At 44.4% G+C, this 20,598-nt stretch overlaps 1 protein-coding gene across 1 annotated transcript in view; it reads left to right on the top strand.

The window, feature by feature from the left end:
* TANGO6 (transport and golgi organization 6 homolog) overlaps positions 1–20,463 on the top strand; it is a 177,469-nt gene extending 157,006 nt beyond the window's left edge. The window contains exon 18 of the mRNA XM_030863529.3: positions 20,287–20,463. Within this exon, the coding sequence (XP_030719389.1) occupies positions 20,287–20,463 (177 nt within the window). The remainder of the gene's footprint in view (positions 1–20,286) is intronic.
* The last annotated feature ends 135 nt before the right edge of the window (positions 20,464–20,598 follow it).

Consider the following 20,598-nt stretch of genomic DNA (forward strand, 5'->3'; position numbering starts at 1 on the left):
GTGAGGTGATATCTCATTGTAGTTTTTCTTTTTAACCTTGTAATTTTGATTTGCGTTTCTCTGAAAATCAGTGATGTTGAGCATCCTTTCATGTGCCTCTTGGCCATCTGTATGTCTTCTTTGGAGAAATGTCTATTTACGTCTTCTGCCCATTTTTTGATTGGCTTGTTTATCTTTTTGTTATTGAGTTGTATGAGCTGTTTGTATATTTTGGAAATTAAGCTCTTGTTGGTTGCATCATTTGCAAATATTTTCTCCCATCCTGTAGGTTGTCTTTTCATTTTGTTTACAGTTTCCTTTGCTGTGCAAAAGCTTATAAGTTTGATTAGATCCTGTTTGTTTATTTTTGCTTTTATTTCTGTTGCCTTGGGAGACTGACCTAAGGAAACAGTGCTACAATTTATGTCAGAGAATGTTTTGCCTATGTTCTCTTCTAGGAGTTTTGTGGTGTCATGTCTTATATTTGTCTTTAAGCTATTTTGAGTTTATTTTTGTGTATGGTGTGAGGGAGTGTTCTGACTTCATTGATTTGCATGCTGCTGTCCAGCTTTTCCAACATCACTTGTCGTAGAGACTATCTTTTCTCCACTGTATATTCTTGAAGGAGTTTGTTGAAGATTAATTTAATTTAATTTAATTTTATTTTTTTGCTGTACGCAGGCCTCTCACAGTTGTGGCCTCTCCCGTTGTGGAGCACAGGCTCCGGATGCGCAGGCTCAGCATCCATGGCTCACGGGCCTAGCCGCTCTGCGGCATGTGGGATCTTCCCGGACCGGGGCACGAACCCGTGTCCCCTGCATTGGCAGGCGGACTCTCAACCACTGCGCCACCAGGGAAGCCTTGTTGAAGATTAATTGACCATAGGTGTGTGGGTTTATTGCTAGGCTCTCTGTTATGTTCCACTGATCCATGTGTCTGTTTTTATGCCAATACCATGCTGTTTTGATTACTGTAGCTTTGCTGTATTGTCTGAAGTCTGGAAGAATTATGCATCCAGCTTTGTTCTTTTTCCTCAGAATTGCTTTGGCAATTCTGGGTCTTTTATGATTCCATATAAATTTTAAGATTATTTGTTCTAGTCCTGTGAAAAATGTCATGGGTAATTTGATAGGGATTGCATTAAATCTGTAGATTGCTTTGGGTAGTATGGCCATTTTAACAATATTAATACTTCCAATCCAAGAACAGGGAATATCTTTCCATTTCTTTAAGTCATTTTCAGTTTTCTTTATCAGTGTTTTATAGTTCTCAGCATATAAGTCTTTCACCTCCTTAGTCAGGTTTATTCCTAAGTTGTTTTTTTTTAAAGCGATTTTAAAAGGGATTTTTTCTTTTTACTTTCCCTTTCTGATATTTCATTGTTAGCTTAAAGAAATGCAACAGATTTCTCTATATTAATCTCATATCCTGCTACCTTGCTGAATTCACTTATTGGTTCTATAGTTTTTATGTGGAGTCTTTAGGGTTTTCTATATTTAGTACAAGGTTATCTGCATATAATGATAGTTTTACCTCTTCCCTTCCAATTTGGATACCTTTTATTTCTTTTTCGTGTCTGAATGCTCTGGCTAGGACTTCCAATAGTATGTTGAATAGAAGTGGTGAGAGTGGGCATCCTTGTCTTGTTCCAGAGTTTAGCGGGAAGGCTTTCAGTAAAGTGGTATAGTTTAGGTTTGCACTTCCCTGATGGCTAAAGATGTCGAGCATCTTTTCATGAGCTTGTTGGCCATTTCTATATCTTCTTTGGAGAAATGTCTCTTCAGAATCTTTGCCCATTTTTAATTGGGTTATTTGTCTTTTTATTGTTAGTGTATTTGTTTTTTAATTTAATTTAATTTCCCAAGAAGTTATTCCTATACATAGTATTACAAAGCTAATTCAAAGATCCATAGCCCCATCCTCCTTTCTTACCCTCCATTCCTACTCCCCATCAGCAACTACTATTTTCAACTTGATTGGCTGCTTTTTTCAATGTTTCTGTGGTACATTAGGCTTGCTTCTGTGCTTCTTAGGTTTAATGAATCAATTTACCATCCAAACCAGAACACTTTTGAGAGTGAAAGAGGACACTATTAATAATTATACCAGCATAGCAGATGTAAACCATACTAACCTAGGCAAATCAGGACCATGACCCTAGGATTCATTCAGCTGCTTTCTAGGATCTAAACTTGTGTTGCCATTGCCTTGTTAGTTCTTTTTGTTCTGATAACTTAATGCCATTTTTTAATCACTTTCCTGACAGGAAAGGGAGGGAGGGAGCAATGGTGTGTGTATGTGTTTTGTTGTTGTTGTTGGTGGTGTTTTCTGGGCCGCACAGTGTGGCATGTGGGATCTTATGTTCCCTCACCAGGGATCAAACCCACGCCCCCTGCAATGGAAGCATGGAGTCTTAACCACTGGACTGCCAGGGAAGTCCCATAAATGTGTTTTGTTTTGTTTTTCCTTTTGGCCACACCATGTGGCATGTGGCTTCTTAGTTCCCCAACCAGGGATCAAACCCGTGCCTCCTGCATTGGGAGCGTGCAGTCTTTAACCTCTGGACTGCCAAGGAAGTTGTATGTGTTTAACATGCCAGCTTTCAGGAGGCAGCTTCCATTCTTCCCTCTCTAATGATGGAGAAAGTAGGTGTGGAGGACATGTGTGACAAGAGTCAGAACTCTTCTGGTTTTAAGTAACAGAAACCTAGTCTGAACTAGCTTAAGCAAAGAGAACTTTTTAGCCTACCGAATCCAAAGAAGGGCCGAACAACACTGTTGTGGGAAAAGCTGGGATAGATCTGGTCGTCATTGACTCTTAGAGTCAGGAACTGAAATGCTGCACCTCTTGTCTCTGCTTCTCTTGCATTTCGCCTTCATTCTCTCGCACTGGAGTCCAGTTTTTTCCTGTGACAGCAACATGACCACTGACGATGGCCCACTGTGGCATCTTAACATCCAACACTCAGAGATTCCCTCCCTGGCCCCAAATGCAAAAATTCCAGGGAAGAGACATAATGCTCCAGCTAAGATCAGATGCCCATCCCCAAGTCAACCAACTTGGCTGGGCCAGGTGGGGTGTATGGGGTTGCTGGTTTGTGTAAAACCGTGTTCAGCCTCCACCATAGCCATTTGTGAGAGGAGAGCCTGGGCCCGGTGCCTAGGAGTAGGGCATAGTCCCGTAGATTTCCTCAACAGTAATTTGGCCAAATCCATATGACATTAGTGATGGATTTAAGAAGTAAAACTGAAAAGATTAGTACTCAGTACTCTGCTGTTTCTGCTAAAATATAAATGTTCAGCTTTTTCTAGTGATAACATAAGTGACAGTTTGGAAGACCTAGCATTTAAAACTGCTCCCTTTCTGCCTCTTCCATATAATCATTTACATAGATTTACATATGTTAGAACTTGGTTCGTCTTCCTCTTCTGCATCAGATGCTATTTTATTTTCTGTAGGATAGCTTTCTCCTTACCCTTCTTAATCTGATCTAAGATAACCAAGAAGGAATTCCCTGGTAGTCCAGTGGTTAGGACTCCGCACTTCCACTTCAGGGGGCACGGGTTCGAGCCCTAGCTGGGGAACTAAGATCCCACATGCCACGCGGCACCGTCAAAAAAATAAATTAATAAAAAATAAAATGGCCAAGAAGAAGGTACTGTCATTTAAGCACAGAATTTTGGAACGTTACAGCTGTAAGAGGCCTTAGAGACTATTTCATTTATATTTCACAAAAATTTCCTTTGGCTTATTAACCCCATGAGTTGCTTCTTTGACATAAGGTCTCCATGGTCAAATAAGTTTGGAAAATGCTGTGTACAGCTGTACACTCCCCTCGACATTTGGTGCATGTTTGCCTTTTAGGGGGTCTGAGAAGCCCTGCAGCTAAAATCAACAGTTTCCTCAGTTCCTCGGCCATTTACCAAGGAACCCTGTTTTCATTATAAGCATGCCAAGTAATAATGTTCCGTGGAACATACTTTGGGAAATAATCCAACCATCTTATTTTATGAATTGAGGAAACGAAGTTCATGAAGAGACTGCAGTTCTGATTTTCCAGAGCTAATGCCAGGAAGAATTAGCACTCGTTTCCACTTGTTGCTGGGAGCTTACATTGGCCGAGTGCTCATGGAAGTATAGTATCTCTCCCTCTTCCTCTTACTTAATTCATTCATCCACTGCAACAAGATTCATCTTTTTATCAAGGATGTCTTAGGTAACATCATCAGGGTGAGCTGGAGCACAAGATAAGCACCAGGTTTGGAAACAGCAGCATCAGATCAGACCCCACATACTTTTTTTTTTTTTTTTTTTTTTTTTGCGGTATGTGGGCCTCTCAGTGTTGTGGCCTCTCCCGTTGCGGAGCACAGGCTCCGGACGCGTAGGCCCAGCAGCCATGGCTCATGGGCCTAGCCACTCCACGGCATGTGGGATCCTCCCGACCAGGGCACGAACCCGTGTCTCCTGCACCGGCAAGCGGACTCTCAACCACCGCGCCACCAGGGAAGCCTCCAGCGTACTTTTATTGTTACAAATTATTATAACGAATATTTTAGAGTTTCCCCTTTTTATTCTCCTGAAATGAAATGTATAGCTACGTAACCTACATGTATATTTTAAAAATCAATATAATGTCCCAACTATAATATAAAGAAGGAATAAAAGAATACTAGTTTATAATAAAATAACATATTTTAATATATAAATGTCTAGGCCAACTCTAAGATATAATGAACTATTCAGTTGCTCTTATATGTAGAATCATCATGAATGTAACAGCTACAAATACAAATTAATAATAAATATCTTGTACTGGCAACTCAGAAGTACACTGAGTAAGCCTGATTTTCCAAAATGGTAAACTCTCTCTGTAAAATTCCAAACAAATCAAAATATTATCTCCTCTCACTTCATATGGTACTTGCGTTCCTGAAAAATTCAGTGTATATTAAAACCTGGCAAAAATACTTTTATTGAGCATTTATTATATGGTAGCACATATATCTAAGTGCTTTAATTAATTCATTTAATCTTCATAATGATCCCATTTAGGTATGACTAATATCCCCATTTTACACATGAGGAAACTAAGACAGAGAAGATAAGTAACTTGTTCAACAACTAGTAAGTGGCAGCATGGTAGGTGACCCCAGGCAGTATGGTTCCAGAACTTGTGCGCACACGTTCTGTGACTGTCATCTGAAGGACTCAGGAACTGAGTCACTTGGGCATTTCCTGCAAAGATCATGGCTAACAGAAGGCAGCTTCAGATCCTGGAAACCTGATACCAAAAAGGAAAACAGGTCAGACTCTCTCCTTACAGCTTATTTACTGTCTGTCCCCGAGAACGATGGAGCAGGGAGAGGGGAATGTTGAGGCCAGCCTTGAACCCAGATGCCCTGACCTCCCAGTACCTGACAGTGTGAACTGTTCAGAGAGCAGAGAGAGGAAACAGCTCTGGCTTCCTTTTTACTCTTCCTCATGTTCCACTAGCCCTTGCCAAAATCATGGGCTAAACTGGACTATGCCATCCAGCAACTTCCCATAATGGACACAGAACTGAAAAGGCAGGGAGCTGGGAAAAACTGAAGGAGACCAAATGCCTCTGGGACTGCCAAGCTGGGAAGTGAGAGTCTTAGGACTTGCCTCCTGCCCTGCAGCTTGATTGGGAATCTATTCTTCCTCTGAGAGTGATTGTGCTAATAATCAGATGGGCCTCTGGATTGCAAAACCCACTTATCTTTGCTCTATCCTCTGAAAGGGAGGAGTTCTGACTAAGTGTACCCTCCTTGGGGTGACTTAAAATGACAGTCTGGATTGATGCTCTGGGGTCTGTTCCAGCTCATTGCTTATCGCCCCACTGTTTGTTTGCTCTTAGCAAATCTGCTCCAAATAAATTTCATGCTCTCTGAGGTTTAGTATTTAATAATGTAACTAACGTGTATTAAGGGCTTACTGTATGCCAGGCAGGGCACTGAGTTCTTTACATGCATTATCTCATTGAATCCTAACAACCCTGTGAGATAAATACGCCTATAACCCTATTTACAGGTAAGAAAATTGAGGTCCAGAAAGTTTACATTTAGATGCCCAGGTCAGACAGAAGAGAGCTGAGTATAAACCCAGGCAGTTTTACTGCCAGCTTGGCTGTTCTGAAGGAACTAATTACAACAGGCCTGAGATTATACTTGAGGAAGAGGTAAACTGTTACAAGTATATTGGGACAAACCTGGGTTCCTAGGACTTCTGTTTCCTTAACCACTGGGACTTTCTTCTACTCTTTAATTCTCCTGAACGGCAGCTATTCAGTTACTCAGCATGGTAAGGGAGCAGCCAGAGGGATCTTTCTGAAATGCAAATCTGCTGAAGTCCAGTCCTCAGGTAACATTTTTCTCAGTGGTTCCCTGTGGTTCCTAAGATAAAGACCAGGCTCCCTAATATGACATACAAGGCCCTTTATAATCTGGACCCTGCTTGACTTTATAACTGTCTCTCCCGAGCTTCCCCTCATGAGCCCTCAGAACCTCGTGCCAGCTCTACATAGTCTGCGTACTATTTCTTGCCTCCAGATCTTGGTCCATACTGTTTCTTATGCCTCAAATGCCTTCTCCTCCTGCCCCCGACCTGTCCATCTGATAAACTTTTGTTCATCCTTTAGGACTCTAAATGTTAAAAGCCTTTTCTCATTTCTCAGGCAAAATTAATCCTCCTTTCTCCAGGCTCTGCAGTACTTTAAATATCAGCTCAAGACTAGAGTAGATATTGTAATGCTTTGTTCACATCTGATGTCAACAGGGGACAGCCCCTGAACACACCAGTCACTTCTTAAAAAAATTGTGGTAAAATATACATAGCATGAAATATACCATCTTAACCATTTTTAAGTGTACAGTTCAGTAGCATTACGTACATTCATGTTTTTATGCTGCAATCACCACCATCCCTCCACAGAACTCTTTTCATCATGTAAAACTGAAACTCTGTACCCATTAAATACTAACTCTCCCCCTCCCTCAGCCCCTAGCAGTCACCATCCTGTCTGTCTCTGAATTTTACTACTTTTCCATTCATTCTTATGTTCCCCAAATCTAGCACACTGCCTTGCACAGAATAATGCTTAATAAATGTTTGTTGAGAGAGTGCATGAAACCTCTTCTCTAAGAGGCATGGGACAATACATCTCTTAAGTTTCTTTGTACCTGCCTTTGCAATAAAGACTTCTTAGATCTTAAACTGGAAATTCTGGGGCTTCCAAACTCTTGCAGTTCCCGAACTCTTCTGTTCAGGTTTCCCAAGAACAGAAGTTGTCCAAACAAATTCTCGTTAGGAGGGAATTTTACCTTCCTTACTTGGAAACGCCTAAAGTTTTCATTGCAGTTGGGTTGTAGACATGTTGTCCCCAAATCAGCTGGGAGAGGGAGTCCTGAGGCACAGTGACAGAATGAATATTGACGAGCAGCCAGAACTGTCTGCATTTCAAAACTTGGCTTCTCACACACACACACACTCAATGTGTGTGTGTATATATATATATATATATATGTATATATGTACATTGCTGTCAAAATTTTAGCACATGTATTTTCCTTAATTCCTCCCATCTGTGTGGGAGGAATTACATAATTACAGCTAACCTAGTAAAGGAGGCAGCTGCCTGCGTTTTATCCTTTCACTTTCTTACAGATGCCTTTTGGGAGCCTGTAACTTTCTGTGTCTTCAGAATTACACTCCAATACACATGTTTAAGAATTTTTTTTTTTTGGACACACCGCACAGCATGTGGGATCATAGTTCCCCAACCAGGGATCGAACCCGTGCCCTCTGCAGTGGAAGTGCAGAGCCCTAACCACTGGACCTCCAGGGAAGTCCCAAAGAACATATTTTTTAAATATTTTGGGAAAAAGATGCAGTCTTAATTTGTGCATCAAAAATGATTTTGGGGGCTTCCCTGGTGGCACAGTGGTTGAGAGTCCGCCTGCCGATGCAGGGGACACGGGTTTGTGCCCTGCCCCTGGTCTGGGAAGATCCCACATGCCGCGGAGCGGCTGGGCCCGTGAGCCATGGCTGCTGAGCCTGCACATCTGGAGCCTGTGCTCCGCAACTGGAGAGGCCACAACAGTGAGAGGCCCGCGTACCGCAAAAAAAAAAAAAAAAAAAAAGATTTTGACCCAGTCCCCTTGCTGGAAAATAAAAACCTGGTTGTCGATAGTTAAGAAAATTCCAAGAAGTGCAGCAGGTCATGTCCCAATCCTGTCACCCTTGCTCTTGGCACTTAGATTTTTCATGGGCAGAGTTGCTGTAGTGAGCCCTTCTTTGGAAACCATGACGTATCTCTTACTGTCTCCTACCCAGTGTTTTTTCCTAACATGCTGCACTGCTGCATCCTGGCTGCTCATTAGAGTCACCTGGAGAGCATAAAAAGAAATTAAAAAAAAAAATTTTTTTAAGCCCTGAGCCCCTACCCCTAAGGTTCTGATTCTTACGTGTGAGGTGGGGGCCCAGGCATTTTAAAAGTTCTCCATGGAATCGTACTGTGCAGCCAAGGTAGAGAATCACTATGTTAGAATGATGGTGTTGCTCAGAGGCAGAGTCTGGGCTTTGTAGCCATACTTCGGTGTGGGTGGGCAGGTTGCTTTTTCCAGCCTAGTCCACGTCTATTCTATGCTATGTGTATATTAGCACATACTGCCAACCCCACCAGAGCCTCTGATGTGTCAGTGACTGTGGTTTTCTCTGACCTTTGGTCTAACTCTATAACCGTTTGTTCCTGAGGCATCTTGCACAGAGCACTGAATTCCACTAAGCAGAACCCCTAAGGAGAGTGGCCTGCACTTCCCTCATGGCCAATCAAGCTGGACCTGAGGCTGTGTGAGCCGGGTGAGCCTGGGGTGATGCAGGATGCCCCAAGCAAACCAGTGCCCCAGAGGAAACCCAAACCTTGCAGTCAGCCAGCAGCCCAGTTGCTGTTCCCCCCCCTCCCTAACCGGGCCCCATCCAAATAAACTGCTTTGATGGTGCAGGGAAAAGGTCAAATTCTCTCCATAGCATCCTCCTGTGTATTGGATTTCCTAGTTAACTGCATGTGTTTAAAAACAGGGTTTGCAGCTAGACCTGACAGATACAGGTTTGAATTCTAGCTGTGTCCTTGAGCAAATCACTAAACCTCTCTAAATCCCCTTTCCCTAATTTGCAAACTGGGCCTAATAACACCTACCTCGTAGGATTAAATGAAATAATGTGCGTGAAGGGCTTGGCGCAGTGACTGAAGCGTAGTAAACACTCAGTAAATGGTAGTAGTGAGCCTTTGCAGGCGATGTCTAATCCCTTGTGGGAGGCGTTAGGTGCAGAAAGGGAGCAGAACTGTGCTGCCTCAGCAGGGAAGCTTCGAGGCCCAAGAAAGATGAAGCCCTTTCCCCCCAGACGTGGTAATTGAGTACAATTTGAAAGCTGGGATTGTAATCACCTTCTAAGGACAAAGCGCCCCATCACTTCTACAAGCAGCAGCCTGCTGCCTCTGTACATCCTCCGGCCATTTTCCCCTGCCTTCTTTGTTCTGTTTCCATGCCTGTGGGGGTGTAGGAAAGCTGCTGCCTTCCTCAGGTTGCTATTTAAAGACATTCTGAGAGATGCTGCCACCGCTGCTCCTAGAGCCACCGCGGCTGCTGCTCCCGTCCCTGCCACAGCGAGTGGAGAGTCCCAGCACCTACTTTCTGTTTAGGATCCCTGAGCTGTCACCCCTCCCAGGGGTTAACCATGAAGGCCATCTTGGTGTTTGTCCCTAAACTGCCCAGACTGTCTACATCCCTGTAGCATTTTGGGCACATAACCAGTTAAAATTTCCCCCTTATTCTTCAATGAAAATCACGCATGATACCCCCCTCATCCCCTCCCCACCCATCTCCAACTTGCACTTGAGATGCCCTCCTTATTTAACAGCCAGACACAATCTGGAAAGGGTAAAAATGCCATTTATCTCTAGGTCTAGCAGAGAAAAATACTTTAGGAATAAAAGGTTTTTGAAAAGCTCAGTAACCTCCAGTTAACAAGAATGCCGCCCTGAACTTCAGCATGTTTGAGATTCTCTGTCAGGCATGGATAGGAATCTCTTAGACATTAGTAATCCTGTCTTTCTTTGCTGACCCACCCAATGCTTTTCAATGAAGTGTCTCAAAAGCCCGGTCTTTCCGTTTGAATTGGTCCTGACTTCTTTTTTACAGACCCATCAAAGTGAACTTTGGGGTTTTATCAGTAAAGCATTTATTCTTCTTTAGACCAGAGCACCCTGAATGAGGTCCAGATTGTCTACCTCCATTCTGCTTCCCCAATTTATTTGTTTCCTGCCCATTATCCTAGAGAGGCTGCTCGCCTCCAAGACCTCAGAGCCTAGCTGCTCTCTGCTTGTCCAGGAGAGTCCTTGCTGGTGCTTTCAGCTCTGTGCAGTGGCACAGACGGTGTTCCCGACCGTCAGGTACCGACTCTGGCCCTGATACCACATCACACTGCATGGAGTCTCTTCCCCTCTTTTACAGCCCTTCCCTTTTCTTCTAACTCTCCTCCATTTATTCATCTTCCTGAGCACTCTTTCTTTGGCTCCTGCTCTCTATTTTTCATTTTCAGAGCCGTGCCTTTCCCCTCATTTTCTTAGCCGCTTGGTGGTAAACCCAACTACCTCAGTGTCAGAATAATAGTAGCAATGATACTTTGAATTATTGATCACCACGCTGTGATAGCAAAGTACTCTCATATGCATTATCTCTTTTGATCTCACAATAAACTTGTAAGGTAGGCAGTGCTTTACGTGCTTTATGCTCCCCACTTCGTGGTAGTGAAAATAATAACCACCTGCAGAGGCAGAATAATATAGTGGTTAATAAAGAGCATTCGCTCTGAGTCAGGCTGCCAGGGTTTGAATCCTGCCTCCACCTGTCACTAGCTGTGTGGGCAAATTGGGGATAATAACAGTACCTCTCTCTGTTGTGTTGTTGTGAGGATTGAATTACTATAGATAAAATGCCTAGAACCACACCTGGCACATAATAGGTACTATGTGAGGATTAGCTATTGTTATCATATGTTCGTTCATTCATTTGTTTGTCAAAGGTTTACTACATGCCAGAGCTGCTGCATGCCAGGCTGTACTCGAGGCCTCAGTGATAGAAGAGCAGCAAGATTGACAGTCCTGACCCTCACAGAGATCACAGTATTAGTGCCGCTTCTGCAGCAGCCATCACTTGCAAATCCTTGTGCTTGGATCTTTATAGACAGTAATTCTCACAACAACCTTCAAAGGAGGCAGTGTTATTCCCATTTTACAGAGATCTCCGGGGTTCCGAAAGCCGAGGTGGTTTGCTCAAGATCCTCCAGCTGATAACTGGGGTGTCGGGATTCACTTCACCCGATTCGCCTGCCAGCAGACCATTAGGTTCGACTGTCCATGTCTGTCTCCCCCAGATGGTGGTGAGCTCCTGAAGGCTGGAGCTGGCCCTCATCACCCAGCATGCTGAGCATGGTCTCCTGCACACAGTTCGGGAAATGTCGGCTGGCTTGTGCTCTGTTTATGATCCTTGACTCTGTCCCATAACTAGTCTCTTCTGATCACTCTCACTTCCCTCAGCCACCAAGCTGTATGTTGGTTATAACATGGAAGCACAGTGGTCAAAATGAGCGTTCTCAGAGGTGCACCTACAGCTTCCTTATACCACACCTAATGCTTATTTCAGCGTGTCTTTTAACAGAATTATTTGGATTCTGGGGTCTCCTCTTCTTCTGGGCCCCAATCTAGAGAATCTTTTTGTCTGCCAGGCTGGTCTCCAGCCACCAACTCCAGTTCACTTGTCTCTCGTGTCGGCTCCTGCCTTTTATTTCAATGTCTGACTTCCCTGTTCTTTGTCTGTTTTTGTCTTTGTGCCTAGTACTTACTTCTTAGCCACAAAGGGAGCCACAATTCTATTAGCTCTATAGAAGACTGAATTTCTAAGTACAATTAGTGTATGCTAGCATTTAACTTTTTAATTCTTTTATATTTAGTAACCCATTTTTCCCCTAAATATTACAGAAGTATAGGTGGAAAGTCCTCTGCTAGATCACGCTTTCTGGAATTCTTATTTCTGTAAATGTCTCATCTATCACCATTTGTGTTGTGTCTTATTGATCTCACAAAATAATACCAAAGAATAGCAGTTTCATTCACCTAAGTTCTATTTAGAAGTGTGACTTTTAAAATATTAAAGTTATTTCAAATGTAAATAAATCTACTAATTGCTAAATGTCTTTACTAATGGAGTTTGTGTTAGAGAGGTAGTCTGACTAAAGATTTTTTTTCCTTCCTCTGTTTCCCAGATATTCTGGGTTGTGGTTAATATTGTTTTTATAATCAAATAAATAAATTTAGGAACTAAAGAGAAGAAAGATATCCATCATGTATTTCTTCTTTAGGTCTTTTTTTTTTAATTAATTAACTTATTTGTATGTTTATTTTTGGCTGTGTTGTGTCTTCGTTTCTGTGCGAGGGCTTTCTCTAGTTGCGGCAAGTGGGGGCCACTCTTCATCGCGGTGCGCAGGCCTCTCACTATCGCAGCCTCTCTTGTTGCGGAGCACAGGCTCCAGACGCGCAGGCTCAGTAGTTGTGGCTCATGGGCCTAGTTGCTCTGCAGCATGTGGGATCTTCCCAGACCAGGGCTTGAACCCATGTCCCCTGCATTGGCAGGCAGATTCTCAACCACTGCGCTGCCAGGGAAGCCCTCTTCTTTAGGTCTTAATGCAGAGATACAACAACCACTCTGGGTGTGTTCGGGGTCAAGCTCATTGAAAGTCAAACACTGTTTTCCTGCTTTTCCATTGTAAGTGCACCTGTGTGCCCAAGGCAGTCTTTTGCTCACACGATCCCCTTTTCAGTATGTTTTGCCAAGCCACGTCTAACCCTAAAGACTGCCCTTGTCCCTGAAGCATCAGCTTCCTGTGCTCCAGGGAACTGGCTCCTGGAAAGGGAGGGGGAGGGAAGGAGGAGAGAAAGTGTGTGTGTGCATGTTGCACTCACACTCTAAATTCTTTTAATAAAGGACCTGAACCCCACCCCTTTCCAAAGAGTTTTCAGACTAGGAATCCGGGTACTTCTTTAAGATATCCCCGGCCCACCCCACTCACACCCTCCACCTCCACCTTTCCCTGCAGTCCTGGGGCCTTGATGCGTGGGGGGATGAAGAGCAGGTGTGTTGAACTCTTAATGAGAGGTTTTCTCTGTGGGATTGCCTATATCCTGCCCACCACAGAGGCTCCTGTGAGTAACTTTACCTTTGAACTCTCCTTGTATTCAGCCCCTGATCCATGGGATTTGGTGACAGTCCCTGGCTGGCAGGAAGCTTTGATCCTTGGGGAGTCCAGAGGAAGTCCTGTGATGTGTGGGATCCCAAGCGCTACAGGGCTTGGGGAGAAGCCGTTCCAGGGTGGGTTGCTAAGATAGACCCATTAATTAAGAAGGAGTCTTTGCCTAACACTCAGTTACCTAAAAAAGGAGATCCGGTAACTGAAAACAAGGAACTCAGCACCCCTCAAGTACAAAGTGGTGTTTGCACAAGCATTATTGTTATTTTAAGGACACAGCAGTGCCAAGGAGAAAATTCCTACCCACACCAGGAAAGAACAGAGTACCTTAGCAGACCAGAATGCCTTAGAACTTTCCTTTTTAACAAGGAAAAGAAAGCTAACCTTACTTTGAATGTTAGGATGCTCTAGCAAAAAATCTCTAAGATATTTCTGACTAGGTGAAAGATTCCTCTAGAAAAAAAAGATGACCTTGTGATAAACAGTGGGAACACTAGAATTTCTATATAAGAGACACTGGGCTGTAATTTGTTGGAGAGAGTGTTAGGAGCCTTGTCTTTAAGCTCTATTCACATAACAAGCATGCTGGGTTTGCTTAAACTCTGCAGTTATTTGAGGTGGCTTGAGAGTGAGGGGACAATAAAACTTCCCCAGACCACTCCTTGGTGCCACCCATTGGCTACAGATGAAAGTCAGAGCAAAGGCCCTTTCACACGGTAGGGAAACGTTCTTCCTCCATCCACCTCTGCAGGCGGAAATCACTTCCTTTGCTTCCACAGAATCACCTACGCTTATCTCTTAGATTGAGGATCACACTGCTTAGTGTGCGTGTCTGCCTCCCCGCTGGCTGTAGCTGCCAGAGGGTAGGGTTCGTGCATTATTCACCTTTTTATCACCAGCACACTGCCTGGGCACGAAGTAGGCCCTTGATGACGATTACTGAGTGAGTGAGTAATCATGAATCAGTAGCTGTGGGGAGCCATCCTCTTTCCAGAATCGTCTCTCCTTTTCACACTGCTGGCCTTGAGGAAAGAGAAAGCTACGTTATGAAAGAGCAGTCGGGCATAGTGCACAGTCAGAGGCAGACACCTGCGCTTGGAGACCTGACTCCTGTGTGACCCAGCAGCTCTGGGAGAAAACCCAGGAGACAGCTGCACAGCAGAGATGGGGCAGCATCTTTGTGGGGTTTGCCCACAGGATTCAGGCACTTAATGCCGCGACATTGGGCAAAGAGCACTGAGAGTTGTCTGCAGGGCCAAGTGCATAATATGTGGGGCCCAGTGCCAAATGAAATTGCGGGGTCCCTTGTTCAGAAAAACAAGGAAAAAGTGCCGTTTGAGGGTTTTTTGTTGTTTTTTTTTGCAGTACGCGGGCCTCTCACTGTTGTGGCCTCTCCCGTTGCGGAGCACAGGCTCCGGACGTGCAGGCTCAGCGGCCATGGCTCACGGGCCCAGCCGCTCCGCGGCATGTGGGATCTTCCCGGACCGGGGCATGAACCCGTGTCCCCTGCATTGGCAGGCAGACTCTCAACCACTGCGCCACCAGGGAAGCCCGCCCCTCAGGTTTTTAAATATAAAGTTTTCTTCCTTTCTTCCGCAGTCTCTCTCTCCTTTCACTTGTCAAGGTGTTTATTATTTGCTATTAATGTTGTTCTAAGTTGAGAACCTTTTAAATGTTAGACTATTAGCATGGATTTTACTGTTCATCTTTATATTGTGCCAGTGCCATGCTGATTTTAAATGCAAATGTGAGTGTGTTGACCTCATATGTGGGGTCCCTGAAATTATGCAATTTGTATTCTGTAGCTGGTACATGCATATGTATTCCCTGGTTTCCCAGCATTGTTTCAGTGGATGTTGTTAGAAGTTTTAGTTTTTACCAAGTAAGAAACTGGCCAGGAATAGCATGCATGCATGCCTTCTTTCATTTATAAATATTTTTTAGATATCTGCCATGTGCCAGTCACTATATGAGGCATTGGGACTATACCAGGGTGAACAAGGCAAGATGTGGTGTCAGTGTCAATAGTACATGTGAGCTATTGAGGAAAATGTATTTTTAATTACACAATAAATATTTAAATTACCATTGTGATAGGGGCTACAAACAGAGCTATAGGCAGGGTAGGAAAGCTTACCCAGATGGGAGCTAGGGAGGCATCCCTGAGGAAGTGGCATTTCAGGCTGAGGGTGAGTAGGAATTGTAGGGTGAAGAGGAAGCGAAATGTCTTCCAGGCTGAGGAAACAGCCTATGCGAAGGCCTTCAGCTGGGAAGGAGTTTTGCTCAGACAAGGAAAGGAAGAAGGCCCACACAGCTGGAGCCCAGGGAACAAGAGGGAGACCAGACAGTGACCTGGGGGGCTGGTTTTGTGTACCCCGTCCCCTACCTTCCTCCATCCAATCCCCAGTGCCTATGCTATTCGAGAATATCAAACGACGGAAAGAGCTCTTTCTGTATTCTTTAGCAAGTCCAAGATGTGTGATGCTACACACCTAGTGTACTTGTGTGGAATGCTTAGGGGACTGTGGAGCTAAGACCCACCCCCAAAACTGATAAATTTAACTACATCACAGATGTAAGTGTACTTGTTACCCACTGAAGTAACCACTTCCCAGCATTCTGTTCACCACCTTCAGTTCACTTCCTTTTCCTAAAATGTGACCTCTGTTTGCTCGACCCTCTCTTCATACACTCTCTCTGCTCTCAGGATACGTACCATGTTCTGTTCTGTATTGTCCTCACTTATGTACATGACTTATCCTCCCCACCAGAGCATAAGCCTCTTTAAAGGCAGGTTCTATATCTCTTTTACCTATTAAATGGCCTTAGGAAAATCTTTGTCTAGTAGTTAATTCAGTTTAATAAAAAGCATATTTATTTTTTAATAGGTTATATATTCATAGAATGGTACAAAAGGGTATATAATCCCCCTCATCTCTCCCCAGTGTCACTTGCTGAAGGCAATCAGTATTTTTGCAGACGTAGTCTGTGTTTATAGTATATAGGCTGTTATATGTATTTATTACATTGTTTTTAAGAAAAGCCATAAAAGTGAAAGAATGAATGAATGTCTCCATTCTCCTATTTCTTTTTTTTCTGATCTTCCTCCTTTTTTGAAATTGCACACTGCACACTGGTACAGCCTTCAATATTCAGCCAACTCTTGAAGTTCCAAAGTAGTGAGAGGAAAAATTTTAAAATCCATTTGAACCAATTATTGTCAGAGATGTTTACATATGGTGAAACAAACCCAATTTGGTACACATTATTAATAAATAGCCACGGCATAGCGTAGTGTCTAACATTGTAGGCTCCGTTTCTTCTAAGCGAAATACAAAACCCAGAAACTATAAAGGAAAAAAACTGATAAATTGAACGACATCAAAAATGTAAATTTCGGGCTTCCCTGGTGGTGCAGTGGTTGAGAGTCTGCCTGCCAATGCAGGGGACGCGGGTTCCTGCCCCAGTCCGGGAAGATCCCACATGCTGCGGAGCGGCTGGGCCCGTGAGCCATGGGCCGCTGAGCCTGTGCGTCTGGAGCCTGTGCTCCGCAACGGGAGAGGCCACAACAGTGAGAGGCCCGCGTATTGAAAGAAAAAAAAAAGTAAATTTCTTCTCTGGAAAATAAAATTTCACAAAGAAAAAAATGCCAACTAGGGAAAAAATATTTGCAATTCATATGATAGGTAATGGACCTCTCTTTTTCATATACAGAGAGCTCTTACAAATCAATAAGGAAAATTTGATTACACATACCAGAAAAAAAAATACAAGTAGTTGATATATCTGTTAAAAAGATGCAAATTTAAAACAGCAAGATGCTATTTTTCACTTCCTGAATTAGCCAAGATAAAGAGTTTGCAATATATATCACTTATGAGAATATGGGGAAATAGGAGTTTCCAGAGTGATAGGTAAAAATATGAATTATTACAACTTCTCTGGCCTAGCAATCAAGATTTTCAGTGTGCACTACCTTTTGACCTAGGAATTCCATTTCTGGATATTTGTCCTACAGATACCCTTGTACATGTCTGCAAAGATTGGGTACCAGAATGTTTATTGCAGCAATATTTGTAATAGCAAAAGATCTTCAAAATGTGTTGGGTATGGGGGGAATCATGGTACATAACGGTGTAGCACAGCGGTCCCCAACCTCCGGTAGCAGTCCATGGCCTGTTAGGAACCGGGCCACACAGCAGGAGGTGAGTGGCTGGCAAGCGAGTGAAGCTTCATCTGTATTTACAGCCACTCCCCATTGCTGGCATTACCGCCTGAGCTCCGCCTCCTGTCACATCAGCGGTGGCATTAGATTCTCATAGGAGCGCAAACCCTACTGTGAACTGTGCATGCGAGGGACCTAGGTTGCACGCTCCTTATGAGAATCTAATGCCCAGCGATCTGAGGTGGAGCTAAGGAGGTGATGCTAGAGCTGGGCAGCGGCTGAAAATACAGATTATCATTAGCAGAGAGGTTTGACTTCACAGAGACCATAATAAATCAATTGCTTGCAGACTCATATCAAAACCCCATCAGTGGGCTTCCCTGGTGGTGCAGTGGTTAAGAATCCACCTGCCAATGCAGGGAACACAGGTTCAAGCCCGGGTCCGGGAAGATCCCACATGCTGCAGAGCAACTGGGCCTGTGCGCCACAACTACTGAGCCTGCTCTCTAGAGCCTGTCACAACTACTGAGCCCACGTGCCACAACTACTGAAGCCCGTGTGCTTAGAGCCCGTGCTCCGCAACAAGAGAAGCCACTGCGATGAGAAGCCCGTGCACCGCAATGAAGGGTAGCCCCCACTCGCCACAACTAGAGGAAGCCCGCGTGCAGCAACGAAGACCCAGCGCAGCCAAAACTAACTAACTAAATGAATTTATTTTAAAAAACCCTATGAGTGAGTGGCAAGTGAAAACAAGCTCAAGGCTCCCACTGATTCTGTGTTATGGTGAGTTGTATAATTATTTCATTTATATATTACAATGTAATAATAATAGAAATAAAGTGCACAATAAATGTAATGCACTTGAATCATCCCAAAACCATCCCCCCCGACCGGTGGAAAAATTGTCTTCCACGAAACCAGTTCCTGGTGCCAAAAAGGTTGGGGACCACTGGTATAGCATATAATCCTGTGCTTTAAAAAAGGGAAGGGGGGCTTCCCTGGTGGTGCAGTGGTTGAGAGTCCGTCTGCCGATGCAGGGGACACAGGTTCGTGCCCCGGTCTGGGAAGAGCCCACATGCCTCGGAGCGGCTAGTCCCGTGAGCCATGGCCGTTGAGCCTGTGCGTCTGGAGCCTGTGCTCCGCAACTGGAGACGCCACAACAGTGACAGGCCCGCGTACCGCAAAAAATAAAAAATTTAAAAAATTAAAAAAAATTAAAAAGAGAAGGGAAATGGCGCAGTGGTTAAGAATCCGGCTGCCAATGCAGGGGACACGGGTTCGAGCCCTGGTCCAGGAAGATCCCACATGCCATAGAGCAACTAGGCCCATGCACCACAACTACTGAGCCTGAGCTCTAGAGTCTGTGAGCCACAACTACTGAGCCCACCTGCCACAACTGCTGAAGCCCGAGTGCCTAGAGCCTGGGCTCCATAACAAGAGAAGCCACTGCAATGAGAAGCCCACGCACCGCAACGAAGAGTAGCCCCTGCTCGCTGCAGCTAGAGAAAGCCCGCACGCAGCAATGAAGACCCAACGCAGCCAAAAATAAATAAATAAATAAATTTTTTAAAAGAAAGGGGGGAAAGGGGAAAAAGGCACATGCATATATATATGCTTGTAAATACCTAGAATATTTCTCAAAATTAAGAATGATATCCTCTGAGAAGGGGAAGTAGGAGTCTGGGGTAGAAGAGAGACTTATTTTTTTAATATGTACTTTTTTGTACTGTATTATCTTTTCAGTAAAAGTAAACAAGAACACAAGCTCTGAATGTTTAAAAACTGGCTCTACCCCTTTTTTAGCGGAGTAACCTTGGGAGGTTACTTAACCCTCTAATCCTGTTTCTTCATCTGTAAAGTGGGGCTTTCCTTTCTTTATATGACTGGCATAAAAATCAGATAATATATGGAAAATACTAGTGCAGTACCTGACCCAAAAAATAGTAACTTTTGAGGCAAAGAGCCCTCAACCAGGACTAACTTTGAAAGTGGCTGCAGACAAGACATGTGACCCCCTGTGACCTGGAGTCTTCAGTCCCTCATTTGACTAAATGATCCCTAAGGCCCCTTCCTCTGAGTTTCCCTGTTCTTCTGCTAGAAGAACCCATTTCTTGCTAGAAGTTCTGGCTCCCAAGCCAGGAGGACTTGGGACAAAATTAGAAGCTCCTGGGAGTAGGTGCTCTGGCACCCTCCCAATTCCATATCAGACCATCAGATCAGAGTATTGGATGTGAAAAATGGGTGTGACTGTGTCTATGGAGTCCTCTCTTGCTTCCTATTGCAGAGTTGGAGTTGAAAAAAAATTATAGTGACTGAGGGAACGACACGGACATGAAACAATGGTGGAAAATTTTTAAAGTAGTGGCAAGGAAAAGCATGATTGCTGAAGAAATAGCCTCCTGCGTTTCATAAGATAGGTGCCTGTTCAGTGGGTGTCACAGAGGGCTTTGTGGGAGCTAGAGAGGAGAATGCTGGTAAACATGCTCTCAGGAGCAGCCGTATCTGGGCAGTACTGCCTGCCTATGGTCCTGAGGTCTGTGCCATGCCTTGGAACTGAAGGGAGGGGTCTGGGGCTAAAAGGGAGCAGTAGCCACCAAGGCCAGTGTAGTGAGGGGTCAGGAGTGCATGAGAAACCCAAAAGGAAGCCTACCTCAGTACAGCTGCCCCACTCGATCTCCAACCTGAGAGGGCCATGCGTTATCTTCTTAAAGGAGCCTGTGGGTTTCCTCACAGAACTCCTCAGACAGGAGAAGGCAGTTAGGTCATTCTGAGAAATGTTGGCACAGTAGACAGATGGCCATGACTCTGTCTCTCTCATCCAGGTGCTGAGGGACGTCCTCAAGGATCTCTACCACCTGCTGAAGCACGTGGTACGTTTGGAGTCCGATGACGTTGCCAAGCTCCATGCCCAGCTGGCCCTGGAAGAGCTGGATGAGATAATGAGAAACTTCCTGTTCCCACCACAGAAGCTGGAGAAAAAGATCATGGTCCTGCCATAGACCAACCTCAAAGGACATGGAGGAGGCAGAGGGACCAAGCAGCCAGAGCAGTGCCCAAGCCTTCCAGCAGGTGGCCCCACTGCCCCTTTGGTGCTGGCAATATGGCTGCCCCCGGAGGTGGCTTTATGTCTCTGG

This window comes from Globicephala melas, chromosome 19 (assembly GCF_963455315.2).
Source record: "Globicephala melas chromosome 19, mGloMel1.2, whole genome shotgun sequence".
In the NCBI taxonomy this organism is placed as follows: Eukaryota; Metazoa; Chordata; class Mammalia; order Artiodactyla; family Delphinidae; genus Globicephala; species Globicephala melas.